General features: G+C 36.4%; 2 protein-coding genes across 2 annotated transcripts in view; one reads left to right on the top strand and one right to left on the bottom strand.

Moving 5' to 3' along the window:
- Positions 1–15168, top strand: part of LOC123317054 — a 123631-nt gene that overhangs the window by 105920 nt on the left and 2543 nt on the right. The window contains exon 4 of the mRNA XM_044903412.1: positions 6245–6522. Within this exon, the coding sequence (XP_044759347.1) occupies positions 6245–6522 (278 nt within the window). The remainder of the gene's footprint in view (positions 1–6244; positions 6523–15168) is intronic.
- Positions 8344–10035, bottom strand: LOC123317053. The gene is made up of 2 exons (XM_044903410.1): positions 8498–10035; positions 8344–8440 (listed from the first exon to the last, which is right to left on the bottom strand). The coding sequence occupies exon 1, from the start codon at positions 9755–9757 to the stop codon at positions 8702–8704; it is 1056 nt and encodes a 351-aa protein (XP_044759345.1). The 5' UTR covers positions 9758–10035; the 3' UTR covers positions 8344–8440; positions 8498–8701.

Here is a 15168-nt window from a genome sequence, read left to right as displayed (position 1 = left end):
GTTGGCTAAGACCTTCAGGAACTCCAGTATTCCGACTTGGAAGTTCTTATATAGAACATATATTCGCCCCATTATGGGGTACGCTGGACAGGTGTGGTGGCCTTCGACCAAATACGATGAAAACTTACTGGAATCCGTTCAACGCTGGACCACACGCCTGCCATATTCATATCAGCGACCGTCCTATGAGGATCGCCTCCTTATATTTGGTCTGTCCAGTTTTGCAGAGCGTCGGGCCAGGGGTGATCTCATTTTCACATTTCGTGCTGTACATGGCCACTTTGGGGAGGAACTCGAAAACATGTATCGCCTTAACACCAATAGTTTGAGAGGTCATCGCTTCAAGCTACAGAAGGAACCATTCAAAACATCGATTAGACAGAGGATCCTTTTCAACAGAGTGTTCAATCAATGGAATCGTCTGCCGACTACAGTTGTGGGGGCTGCCTCGGTGAACGCCTTCAAAAACAGGTTGGATGAAATGCGCATTTTGCTCTGATTTTGTGTTGCTTTATAAGTTAGAATTCTTCTCTCACGATTGTTAGTTACAGAATTATAGATTTATATTTTTTGGATTTATAGGTTTACCTCAATCCTAGTTATAATGTAAATAAATAAATAAAAAACCTTTTCTGAACATTTTCAATGCGATCAATGTATGTCAAATACTGAGGGCACCATACAGTTGAAGCGAAGTTTAATTTGGAGAAAATGAAGGAGTAGTAAAGAGTTCTTAGAGAAGTCAAATCACTAAATGGGCGACATTGACGAATCAAGTACCCAAGCAGTCTATTAGAGGAATTGACTACTGCCTCCACCTGAGCGTCAAAAATCAGTTTAGAGTCGAAAATTACTCCAAGATCTCTAACTTGGCTTACTCTACACAATTCTTCACCACCAAGACAGTACGGGTATTTTATAGGGCACATATTTCTTGTATATGTAATAACCTGACATTTAGAAATATTTAAGACCAGATGATTTTCAGACAAAAGCGTATCAAGTTATTAAGCTCGCGCTGGAGCTGAACACAGTCCTCAAGGCTCCTCACCCTCATAAACAACTTAAGGTCGTCAGCAAAAAGTAAAAATTTGCAACTCTCGAAGCATTTTGATATATTGTTTATGTAAATAAAAAAAGAAGTGGCCCAAGATGAGAACCTTGAGGAACCCCAGAATTGGTTTCGAAAAGTTCAGAGGAATAACCGTTAACTGACACAAACTGTCGTCTCTTCGTCAGATAGGATTTGAACCATCGCAACACGACACCACACACACGGACACCAGCAAGAGCCGACACGAGCCGTTCAATACTAATCTTATCAAATGCCTTACTGAAGTCAGTATATATGGCATCGACCTGAACGCGTAGGTCCAGGAAATCATGGAGAAACTCAGCGAAATCAACAAGATTGGTCTCAACCGATCTCCCCTTCAGAAATCCATGCTGTTCCTGGATTATTTGGTCACCCACTGAATATGAAAGTGAAGTATAAATAAGCTGTTCAAACACTTTTTCAAAAATACACAATTTGCTTATCGGTCTATAATTCATTACGTTAGTTCTGTCCCCACTTTTAAATATGGGAACAATACATGACTCCTTCCATCTGTCAGGAAACACACCACTTCGTAAAGACTGATAAAAAAATGAAGTTAGAGGATACTTTAACGAAGAAGAACAAAAACAGATAAAGTATGAGGGAATGCCATCGGGTATAGCTCCTTTATTTTTATTTAGTTTTTTCAGAGCCTGTTCAACCTCATCTACAGAGAACTGAAGACCACAAAAATTTCGAGAACAATGTGAACTCTCAGTTAACTTCGATGATACCTGTGAAGATGGTTCAACGTAAACACTTTTGAAATATTTCTCAAAAAGCTCACATGATTCATGACCTCCATTAGAGATTTCGTCGTTCAAAGTCATAGCGCTGGGAAAACTAACATTTTTTTCTTTAGTGGAAATGAACGAGAAGAGCTTCTTAGGATTAACAACGATTTCAGATTGTATTTTGTTAACGTATTAATGAAAATCTTCTTTAATATGAATCTTACAGAGTTTTCTCAACTTTTTAAATTCAATGTAATGCCGCTGGTCTTTATACACCTTCCATTTATTATGAAGCTTTTGCTTACGTTTTACAGCTTAATTGTCCTGTGACAGAAATAGCTTGGATATTTTTTGCGAACTTTTACTTTAGGGACACCTTGGTTAAGTACATCTTGAAGACGTTTATAAAAGACATCAACATTAGTATTAACGTCATCACTATTCAGTACCACATTCCAATTATTATTAATGTCTGTATGTTTCGCGTCCCCAATATTATGATGAAAGTATTGTAGCGGGTTGCTAGGACAGGTGTAGCAGGTAAGTATATACTAGGAGTTCACCTAACGTTTCGCCAACTTTATTTTGGCTTCATCAGAGGCTGAAAATACGGAAATTACAAATTTGTAGAAATTCAACATGTACAACATTAAAATTTAAGTCATTAAAGCATACAATATTAAAATACACGACAACACAATTACACAATTATATCAAAATAACATCTTCACAGACACAACGGTATTACAAGGTTTTATTGGGAAACACTTACAGTCTCTTATTTTTCACCTTTGTCAAAATTCTTAATCTCGGAATCATGAATCGAGTACACGGAGTAAGTTTTATATTAATTTAAATTAAGGATTTATTTTTCATCACTATGCAGTCAGACTACGTTCTACCTAATGAAATGTCATTATTAGGTCGTTATTTAAACAGTTGGCTGTTGTCATACGATCAGTACACCGTCGCTTCCACTTCCGTCCGCTGGATGCCGCCCACGTATCAACCCCTCACGTATCAACCCATCACAATCTTTTTCTATTTAACCCTTTTTCTCTTCTTTATATTTTACTATATGAAATGTCAACTCAGTAGGACTTTATACAATGTGTTCAACTTCGCTGTGTCTGTTTTGAAGTTGCAGCTGTTTTTGTCTTTGTGAATCTCCAATATTTCCAAGATTTCTCTCTTTTCTAGGACGTGTTCCGTTGCCATTACCTTCACGTTCTCGAAATCAAACTCGTGTTGGAAGTCCTTAGCGTGCTTTGCGACTGCTGTGGTTTCTTTATTGTTTTTAATGTCATTAGCGTGTTGTTTCGCTCGCATGTAGCAGTATTGGCTTGTGTTACCTGTGTATGTTATAGGGCATTGCTTACAGGATATTTTGTAAACTACATCTGATTTGTGCCTGTTATCTGTTTTAGATTTTAGCTTTGTGTATATTTGATTGTAGTTATTCTTCTGGTTATATAAGCCTAGTTTTATTTTATGTCCCTTCAAAGCTGTTTGTATTTTCTTGTCAACTGTGCCCACTGCAGGAAATTTATAATATTTGACATCATCATCTTTGTACTTTATCTGATTGCTGGAGCTCATTAACAAGATCTTTTACTCCAGCAATCAGATAAAGTACAAAGATGATGATGTCAAATATTATAAATTTCCTGCAGTGGGCACAGTTGACAAGAAAATACAAACAGCTTTGAAGGGACATAAAATAAAACTAGGCTTATATAACCAGAAGAATAACTACAATCAAATATACACAAAGCTAAAATCTGTGTCATAGTTATGATAGTCAGAACATTTTTTCAGAAGATGCCTATTCTGATTAATGTATAATAGGCAGTTCAAAATGAAAATACATGGAAATGTCAGGATCTTGTGATCGTGAAAAAATGGACGACAGGAGTCAAGAGGTTTCAGACCGAATATGAGCCTCAAGACCTCGACCCGACTCAACCGATGACCCCCACAAAACTACATTATAACATAGGTGACAGTAAACCATACTTTAATAGATCCCCATTAGGGCATCTGCTGGAAGTGCCTTCTTAAGTTTGGATATAGCATGAAAGGCGCTATTCAACTTCTTGCAGACATAGTCAACCTGATGAATCCATTTGAGATTTTGATCAACATGTAGAAACTGTTTTTACATTCGAGGAAGACTCCTATAAATCCTAGTTGGTGCAGCTTGTCAACTATAAAATTATGTTGAAGTGTGTCGAAGAATATACCCGCCACTGGAGTACCTTCGTTTGAGCCTTAATTCATAGTTATCCGGATCCCTGAGCTTCAAATGAAAGTTACATTTGAAACTCAAAAATTTGAGGAATTTCTTTTGAGCTGATACAATTCTAGTTATATATGTTATATTATGTAAAATGGGTTTCAGACAATTGATGCGAAATTTAACCTACTATTAAGGAATGAAAAGTACAACATCTTCAAAGCCAACTGATTTTTGAAAGGCTTACATTGTCGCATTATACAGAATCAACTTTACTGCGAGAAGTGTGACCATTTTTATCGGTGAAAACTTTAGTCGGCTCTAATGATTTCCCCTCCAGATTGAAGCTAATGAAGAGATCTTCAAGAGGTTTTCTGTATGGGTCATCGGAAGCTATGTAATTGATATTAAGATCACCAGACAGAAAAAATAAATCAGAAATAGACAGGCAATAAGTAATGACATATTGAAGAGTCTTCATGAATGGACTGAAGTTACCCGAAGGTGGTCTATATACACCCAGTAATATGTTAGGTTGCTTCTCGAGTTTAGTCTCCCGCAACTAGATTCTGCAGCTGAAAGTATCCCATCCAGGAACTTTAGAATATCTTTGGGATCAGTAGAAGGACTGAGACGTGAGACAAGTTTTTCTTAGGAGCGCTTATAAGCGCATTCGACTTGGATGTTCCAATAATAATTAGAGGTGTTCTGGTCTTTGTGTGACGTAAACCTGGTAGCGATTGATTAAACTTAGTCTTGTCAACTTCGGAAATAGTAGTTCTTCTTGAAGGCTTTTTTTGCCCCAACAATAGTCCATTCTGAGCCCGAAGTGGCAGTAGGAAGAGTGGAGACAAAACCACCTCTTGTTTCGATGTCTTTTTCTTTTAGAGGATCCCTCGTATCAGAAACAAGCGAATAGTCCAAATTCATGCAGTCTGTTGTCGCATGTGATATTGAATTATCAGTAGTGGAATTCCGATCAGCTGGTGATATAGATAACGATTTTTTTCCATTTGTCAATGTTAGGATCGTAACTATGAATGAATTCATTTGTTTATTTTGTGAAGAAATAGTATCCCTCAGTTGCGTTATTTCGTAGCGAAGTGGGGCAATTGCCTCTTCAATGGCCTGTTTTATGAGCGAACTTAGGTTGTCAACATTACCGGCTTCACATTCAGTAACCGCCGGTCTCACAAGAAACACAAATCCATGCTTTTGAAGAATTTTCACGAATCTTGTTGAAATCTTATATAGAGATATTAGCACACTTGGTATGTAAACTATTGAAACATTGGGGTACAATCGATATGATCGTCGTACCTATCAATTTTTTTGGAACAAAGAGAGCAGGCTTTACCACGTACTCGCGACATGACGGAATTCATACGAATTTTAGCAAATCTTCGATTACGATTTCCTTGTGTCAGTCTTGATTTCAGTTTTTATTATTTTCACGATGAAATGAAAGTTTAGTCAATGTTTAAGGACGTATGCATCTCGTCCTTGTAGTATAATAAATTTTTTGTACATTTCAAATTAGTTACGAAGAATAGAAGCTGAATTAACTTACCTGGATATATAACCTTAAAATTGAGGTTCCGAAATGGTTGTGACGGCGTGAAGTGTACTTTTCCAAGCGCCCCACTTTGAAGGTCCAAAAAACAGATATATTTGAAAATAGTATTCTAACTCAACGATGAAGACATTAATTGTAATTAGTTTGATGTAAAATTTCATGAATAGTTAAGTGATTTTCTTGGTAATTTGTGATGGTCGAACACCGTGTGACTGTTGAAAACTATTTTTGGGGATTGGTTCTACCAAGCCTCCTGCAGTTCCTCGGGACCCCAAGAATACAACGACCAAGATCTGAACTGAACTGTTATTGGGTACATAGCCTACTTGTGCTGAGTCCAGATTACCGTCATCCTGGTTTGGAGGGGCTGCTAGCCGGGTTGATGTGATTACCAAGAACAATGAAGGAATGGATGAATGAATAACCTCAAAATGAAAAAATTTACACAAAAATAAATATGTTTTCATTCACACGAAATTCATTCAGAAAATCATTTCTGATTTCCAATTCAACTTGGACAACTTTTCTTAGCATCAATGTTGCAATTTCAGCCATTATACAGTGCGCGTCAAAATTATAAAACAAATTCATTTTTCCAGAGATACCATAAGCTTCTCGACACTCACCACGATAATACAGCGCATCAGTGACAGAAAAAAAGACAATCTCTCCACTAGAAGCTTGGATACTTTGCTAGAAATCATAGAGGGAGGACATCCTCATGAAGAGACTAACAGCATAATCAGTGCAACATCATCGACTAAAACAGATTTAGAACTCATAAAAAGTCTTCAGATTACTGAGGAAGATATCCAAGAAGTGAAGAGAAATACGTTGGATGATCTGAATTATGGACTAGATGAGGCTAGCCTGATGAGTGAGTTGAAAATTCAATTTTTTATCCGCATTGCGTTATTCGAATACCTTTTGATGAGTTTATACTCAAGATGTTGTAACTTTTGTGTCCAAACCATCATCATCAATCTAATATATTGCCACTCGAAGAAGGAAAAATTAATTAATTGCAATTTTTCATACACATCCTGTGAATCGTGATTTTAGTATGTTTCGAATTTTCCCATTGTGTACAAACCCAAGTACATGAGTACTTATCATTTTTTTCATCAATGAATTACAATTTCAGATTGAACAGTACACTTGATGCACTGTACTGGATCGCGACTTTTCAATATTTTTGTGAGAATTAGGTTCCTGATGTCGCCAGACTCCCTGTCGAAGTGGATGGTGTTGTTTTCCTTATTCTCCCGCATTTCCTAGGAACTTGCGTAACGATCTCGCCGTCCATGACAGTTCTGTTTCTGCATGACTCTATAGATAGCTCCGTCCAATTGGAGTTTCTTCAAATACTCTGGTAGTTTCTTCGATATCAGGCCTGTTGATAAAATATCAGATATCAATAGGATTAAGCGCTGTTGGAGAACTTTCCTCGTTTGCTGGCTCATGGTGGTGATCTGGTACAATCGGCGTTTCCTGGTTGTCGATTCCTGATCTCCCCGCACTTCTTATCGAAGTGAACGTTGTTCTTTCCCATGTTCTTCTGCACTTTCCATGTGCGTGCCTTTCCAACCTTCCCTAGCAGTACCATTTTCTGAACGCGACTCTACAGATATTTTCGTCCAACTTTAGTTGGAGTCTTGATGTCTTTCAATTTCCATTGTTTCGTGGTTTGTTCCTCGAGGTATTTATATCTCGAAATCTTTTCGATGTGCTTATTTAGTAGATTGTTGTTATTTGGAATCGCAACGTCGATGAATAGTGCTCTGTCCTCATCCTTACTGAGTAATATGAGGTCTGGTCTATTGTGTGGAATTTTCCGGTCTGTTAGAACTGTGCGATCCTAGTAGAGTTTGGGGTGTTTTTTGCCGTAGGAGAACTTTTTTGATTAGTGTTTCATAGCCATTTATATAAAATGTTGAACAATCTAATATTGTTCTTCGTGCCTGCGAACTCCTGGCATCCCCAGGTGATGTGCTAGATAGTTTCATTCATCGCCCTGCCATAACGACAGCTATCGTCCGCCACTGAGGCATCATTGGCAAAATATTTCATGAAGTTGGAATCACTTCATCTTGGATGGCAATGATAAAGCCCTCTGTCTCGGCAAACAACATTCCGGAAGTCAACCAGTAGTTCGACGTAGATATGTTAACGTATCATGATCGTGACCTCGATCTGGTGTTTTCTGTAGAAAACTTCTTTTTGATATCTTCAGAGAATCCCAAATCAAAGGAGGAGAAATAGTGTTCTACATCCTGTAACTGTCCAAAAGTGATAATACCTGTTTTGTCAAAAGTCATGGAAACAGCTTTGAATCTCGAAATTACTAAATACCTACTTCACTAGTCCCGGATCGGACCATGTCTAATCACTGATGCCTACAGCCAGACTACAGCCAATGAAACACGAGAGACATCAACTATAGAAAATAATGCCGGGTGCTGCCAGATTCTCACGCAGCACTATTGCTTCACATCGTGCATCACTATGTAACTCCTGGAACTTTTTTTGAACAGAAATCCTTCTTTCACCTGAAACGTTACAATCACCCTGGATAACGTTCGAGCATGAGATTCTAATATTGCAACAGCAACAAAATTCCCAGTCAGGTTTTTATATATATATATATATATATATATAGCCAACAGAACTAAGAGCCTTTTCTTTTTAATACTGCCAGGTTAAGGGTGTAGTGACTCAGGTATCTGATGTAATAAATGTGAACTCTTTTTTCTTTACCGAGCTTTCGCAATTAATTTATTGCATCCTCAGGGTTTCTAAAAATACAGATATACAATAGTTAAATTGACAAACATAAAGGAGTCGGTTCTCACCGAAAACGAGATTTTTTTAATAAAACACATTGAGAATTTCGTCCAACGAAACATACAAGGTCGCGTACAGGAATGTCTTTGATACACACATACAAAAGTAACATCCAAATATCCAATATTTCACTGTGATGTACTATGATTAATTATTTGTTTTTCATGTTAAAATATAACGATGACAAGTTGAGTCGACGTGTCACTATCCTGTCACTCATCCAATGGACCGTCATAGAATTCATTTTCTTTTTCTTTTTCAAGTAAATAGCTGTAAATATTGCTGAGTTTTTGTATGTCCGATTTCTTGTTTATAGTGTATTCACCCTTTTTGATTTCTATCATTTCATGTATTAATCTTTTGTGATAATTTTTTTCTATTTTAAGTATTTTTACGTTTTCAAGATCAATTTGATGGTCCAAGTTATTAGCATGTATTGCCAGTGCACATCGATCCTTGTTTCTTCTGATGTCTGATCTGTGTAGGGATATTCTGCTTTTAACCCATTGGGATGTCTGGCCAACATACACACCCCGACAATACCGACAGCCCAGCTGATAGACCACATTGCTCTTTAATTCTGTTGGTATTGGATCCTTGAGAGTGCTATATAGTGATTTCACTGTTTTTTTATTGTATGTTGTCAGAAGTACCTTTTCGTCTTTGAAAATAGATTTTATCTTGGAAGTCAGTTCTTTAATATTAGGGAGGGATGCATAAAGCTTCTCTTCTGTGTCCTTTTGTTCTTGCTGTTGTACATCAGGCTGGGGTGTTGTCTCCGACGCATATATAAGTTTATTTAACAAAACAGCTGGATATGAATTTTGCCTTAGGATCTCGAATAATGTTTTCAATGCATTTTGTTTGAAGGTTTCATGGCATATTTTGATGATTCTCTCTTTCATTCCCTTAATAAAATTGATTTTTATATTCATATTATGGTCAGAGTGATAATTTATAAACTTGTTTGCTGAGGTATTTTTTCTATACCAATTTAATTTAATGATAATGTTTTGTCGGTGTACTTTTGTGTCGAGAAAAGGAACTCCTTGCTCCTGATCTTCCATCTCAATAGTAAACTGCAGGTCTTTACAGTAGGAGTTGAAGCATCTCATTGTGTCTTCAATCTGATCTTCAGGCAAGGCCAAGACAATGTCATCGACGAATTTTTTGATAAAGGGTATTCTGAACTTCAGTTTACTTATGCTGTTATCAAGTAGATCATCCATAACGTATAATGCTAGAATAGGACTGATTTCTGACCCCATCGCACAGCCAAATATTTGCTGGTAGAATTTTCCACGAAACGTACAGTAGTTGTTTTCGAGTATGAACAGTGTAATTTCCAGGAAGAGTTCCTTATCAATGTTTGCATGTTCCTGAATTTGTTCCCACTTTTTTTCTAGGATTTTGATGATATTATTTTTATCTAGGTTTCCAAATAAGTTAACTACATCGAATGATGCTATTTTATGGTTGTTGGGAAGTTGGAAATCATTAATTTGGTTAGCGAAGTCAAATGTGTCCTTTATATAATAGTCATTGTTTGGGTTGTATGCTGACTTTAGAATGTCTGCCACAAATTTTGCTAGTTTTGACGTGGGACTATTTACACTTGATATAATGGGTCTCAACGGGCTGTCAGGCTTGTGTACCTTCGGGTTTCCATATATTCTCGGGCATGTGGAGTTATATGTTTTCATTTGCTTAGCTTGCTGATCACTGATGTATCCTCTTTCACACAATGTGGTTATAAATTTATTACATTTATTTTGAATAGTTTGGGTTGGATCTTTGGGCACCTCCCTAAATTCTTTTGAATCTAGTATAGACTGTATTTTTCTTTTATATTCACTCTTATTCATTATCACAGTTACTCCTCCTTTATCACTGTCCAATACTATTAGGTCATCGTTGTCCTTCAAGAATTTCTTCGCATCTTTGTACCATTTTTGTATTGAGGAGCTCCTGTTGTTGTTTCCATGGGTGAAGTTAGTGATCGTATTCGTCGCTTGTGCTCTGAGTACATCTCTTCTGTCTTCAGTCACTCCTAGTAGAACATATTCTAAGTCAGCTATAAGACTATCCACTCCATTATTCGAGATCCTAAGGCAAAATTCATATCCAGCTGTTTTGTTAAATAAACTTATATATGCGTTGGAGACAACACCCCAGCCTGATGTACAACAGCAAGAACAAAAGGACACAGAAGAGAAGCTTTATGCATCCCTCCCTAATATTAAAGAACTGACTTCCAAGATAAAATCTATTTTCAAAGACGAAAAGGTACTTCTGACAACATACAATAAAAAAACAGTGAAATCACTATATAGCACCCTCAAGGATCCAATACCAACAGAATTAAAGAGCAATGTGGTCTATCAGCTGGGCTGTCGGGATTGTCGGGGTGTGTATGTTGGCCAGACATCCCAATGGGTTAAAAGCAGAATATCCCTACACATATCAGACATCAGAAGAAACAAGGATCGATGTGCACTGGCAATACATGCTAATAACTTGGACCATCAAATTGATCTTGAAAACGTAAAAATACTTAAAATAGAAAAAAATTATCACAAAAGATTAATACATGAAATGAAATCAAAAAGGGTGAATACACTATAAACAAGAAATCGGACATACAAAAACTCAGCAATATTTACAGCTATTTACTTGAAAAAGAAAAAGAAAATGAATTCTATGACGGTCCATTGGATGAGTGACACGATAGTGACACGTCGACTCAACTTGTCATCGTTATATTTTAACATGAAAAACAAATAATTAATCATAGTACATCACAGTGAAATATTGGATATTTGGATGTTACTTTTGTATGTGTGTATCAAAGACATTCCTGTACGCGACCTTGTATGTTTCGTTGGACGAAATTCTCAATGTGTTTTATTAAAAAAATCTCGTTTTCGGTGAGAACCGACTCCTTTATGTTTGTCAATTTAACTATTGTATATCTGTATTTTTAGAAACCCTGAGGATGCAATAAATTAATTGCGAAAGCTCGGTAAAGAAAAAAGAGTTCACATTTATTACATCAGATACCTGAGTCACTACACCCTTAACCTGGCAGTATATATATATATATATATATATATTTGAAAAAAACAAGATGTAAGTTGAAAAAATTTACAGTTCCCAACGATGGGGATTCATCAAGCACAATCTCTCAAAGTTACAGAAACTTTTATTACTACTTAACTCAAGGGAGTTTTAGCAACGGTCCTGGTCCTCTTGCGAGATAGATTTCCCATAGTATTTGATCTTATATTCTCCCGTGTAGGGAGTAATCACTGGCAGGTATTCATTCCATCCAAGAATCGTATTCCAGCCCAAGATTCATACAGCTCCAGGCTACGGCCAAAAGTTGTGGATCAAGGCAAATTGTATTTCACAAGGTAAAGGTTGCACTTTAGCCCAAATTATTCAGATCCGGCCAAAATTGTGCTCACATGCAAAAGTTATTCTGCAAATGATCGAGTTCCGATCCGAGGTACTCCCATCCAAAAAGCTATGTGAAATGAACGAAAATTAAAACAACTTTGAAGCAATAATGTCCTCCACAATAACTAACTCTGAGTGTGTTGTAGGGTATAGGAAAAAAACAACATCTGGATTCTTTTAATCTATATTCGGCGACGTTTCGCATCATTATTTCAACTGCTTTGTAACGTGGTTACCTCGGAGAAAACTTATCTCGAGCGCCAGCTATTCTTTTCACTAGGAAGAATAGCAAACCTACCAGAGTAGCTGCTAGTCGGAGACAGAGTTCGCTGTTATCTAGGGTGGTAGCGATAACGAAGTAGTCAAAATCAAATTATGTACCAGTTTATTCACACCTTCGGAAACTGATTATATATACAACGGAAATATGTGTAGGTATGAAATATGAGCGAATCTATCAGCAAACATACATTCTGGGAATTCTATCCGATCACGAGCACTTTGTAAAGATTATACCGGGTACAGTGAAAAATCAAAGGTTGTTCAATAAAATGCGCCAACCAGAACTGACGAAATGTATACTAAGGATGACCTCGCGAAGTGAAATGACTTGTTATACGGTTTCGGGATGTAATTCATTGTATTTCTCCAGAAATGAAAGAAATCCAACCATGGCGGATCTACTCGAGACTTTTATTCGCTACCCCAAGGGCTTACGCACCATGACTGATAGCGAAGGGAGAAGTCAGACTCGCGAAACAGGGTAAAGTACGGCAAAAGATAACAGAAAGCGATACAGTACAGCAGTGTCAAAGAAGTAACCGGTGTAGGTCTAATAAAGAAACTGAACGGCAAAGACGGGGACCTACCTCCTTTATTTCAGGCACTCGCAGAAAACAAACGAGAACTTAAAATTTATTCCTAAGAGCACTAACTTCGTAATACAAAATTATTTCTTAATTCGTTGAACGGCTTTTCGTGCACACAATTAAAGTCGAATCGCAGAGAGTACAGAGCGTAAAAGTGACAAACGAGACTAAAGAGTAAAAGAGTCAAAGTAAAAGAGAGTGAAAGTCAAAAGTGACCGTCGCGGGGAAAAATCTGCTTTTATAGGCAAATCCCCCCACACGTTAAAAATCTGAAAATTCCAGAATGCGACAAGAGTGAAAAACGTCGTCAGCTCCGGCTTATCGCATATCAATATCAGAAAAACGTCAAAATCTTCAACGGCATACAAGAAAAACAACGTTAAACACAGATAAACGGTTTTTACATTTACTCTGGCTATCGGAATGATTGTACTGAATATTTGAAAATTAAATATTTTCAAAGGCGGAGATGTGAAATGAAAGGAATGCACTTAAATGAACAATTTTTCTCAGAAAACTGGAGATCATTACAGCTTCTTCAGGCCTATAAAAACAACGTGTTACAGTCGCAAACAATCTAATTGTATTATGTGAATTCTTTCTACTTTATATGTTATTCAGGGTAAAACAAATTACATACCCCTATAAAATATAAAATCCTTAAGTCATTTAAAATAACGTTTTCTACCATATTTTTCACATTTTCAAAATTATGTCGGACAAACAAAACAAGACTTAGATGCCAGAACCGAACAATATAAAAATGATTTAAAAGATGTGAAAAATAAAGAGAAGACTCCCTTGTGTTCTCATTTCTTTAACATGAACCATCGTATTAATTTTGAAAATGTAAAAATTTTAGATAGGGAAAAAAATACAGAAAAAGGAACATTTCAGAGATGATTCACATCAATTTAAATAACAGTATCAATTTCAGAACAGACACTGAACATCTCAACAAATTATATTGAATTTCAATTGAATACAAACACTTGAATAGAATGGAAGAATAAAATAAATAAAATATTAATTCAACATTGTAAGTATTCGGTTCATTAAAATAGACCAATTGTAAGAAAAAGAATAACCCAAATCTGTCAATGATATAAAATTGTTTCTGGTTATGTTTTATTGTTCGTCTGGTTTGTTCTCTGTGATTGGAAATTTCTAGAAAAATAACACGTTGATGATCAAATGCCGATTTGCTCTAATGAGATTTATTTAGATGATTGTGGTAGAAAACGTTATTTTAAATGACTTAAGGATTTTATATTTTATAGAGTTGAAATTGTTTTACCCTGAATAACATATAAAGTAGAAAGAATTTACAAATAATACTGCGAAACGTCGCCGAATAAAGATTAAGAGAATCCAGCTGTTGTTTTTGTCCTATACCCTACAACACACTAAGACTTAGAAAATGAAAATGTGCACAAAAGTTCTACAGCATTCCTTCTCGATTCTTCAAGAAACAAAGATTTTCATGAATATAATAATCATAACTAATAAACCCGAGAAGGAATCCTGCTCCGGGGAAATGAAAAGCAGTACAAGAACATATGCTGTGAAACAAAATGGAAGCAAGCAATGAATCCAGAACAAGCAAATCCACCATCATACATTCCTAGTGAGATCCTTGTTTAAATTAAAGGAATTATGAACTTACCGAGACTATATTGTTAACCTCGCCAACTTAAAATTCATTAATTTCAGAAAAGCCAATAGATGACTTCCGATCGAAATCATTCACGATACGGTAGTTCGATATGACTCCTCCTTCAAAGTAATGCTCAATGTTATTTTATGGTTACTATTTCAGTACTGGGGTGGGGGGAAGTTGTGCTCAACCTTACCTCTACTTGCCTACGACCATAATTTCATAATTATTGAAAAACATGGACCTAATGACAATTATCTCCAATAAAATACATCAAGTTCGATATTTATTGAAGAACAACGTGTTTATTTTGTGAAATCTGAATCCTCTCATGAATATCTCAGCATATTCGGCAATGAACCAATTCGTCATTGAGCTGCCTATATGAGGTTTTCTCACCGTTTCAATGACCTCTTCATGTAAGGAACATAAAAGCACATCGGGTGTACCTCGGGGTGTACTGATTTCTTGTCCATTGAGTACAGGGTGGGCAAAATTCGTTGTCTACTGAAGGGATCTCGAGAACTATAGCAGCTAGAAGAAAATGGACGACACATTCTCTTTTTTCTTGACTAATCCAAAACTGAAAACAGATCCAGCCTAACGTTCATAGATTTTGAGTTATGAACGAAAATTGAGAAATGGTCATTTTCAATGAAGCTGAATAACTCGTTTATTTGAACTCTTATTCGAA

This window comes from Coccinella septempunctata, chromosome 7 (assembly GCF_907165205.1).
Source record: "Coccinella septempunctata chromosome 7, icCocSept1.1, whole genome shotgun sequence".
Taxonomy (NCBI): domain Eukaryota; kingdom Metazoa; phylum Arthropoda; class Insecta; order Coleoptera; family Coccinellidae; genus Coccinella; species Coccinella septempunctata.
The sequence above is the reverse complement of the archived record's forward strand: the minus strand, read 5'-3'. Positions and strand labels throughout refer to the sequence as shown.

Excerpts from the sequence above, each read along its gene's own strand:
- LOC123317053 (XM_044903410.1), bottom strand. The coding sequence starts at position 9,757 with ATGGGGTCAGAAATCAGTCCTATTCTAGCATTATACGTTATGGATGAT.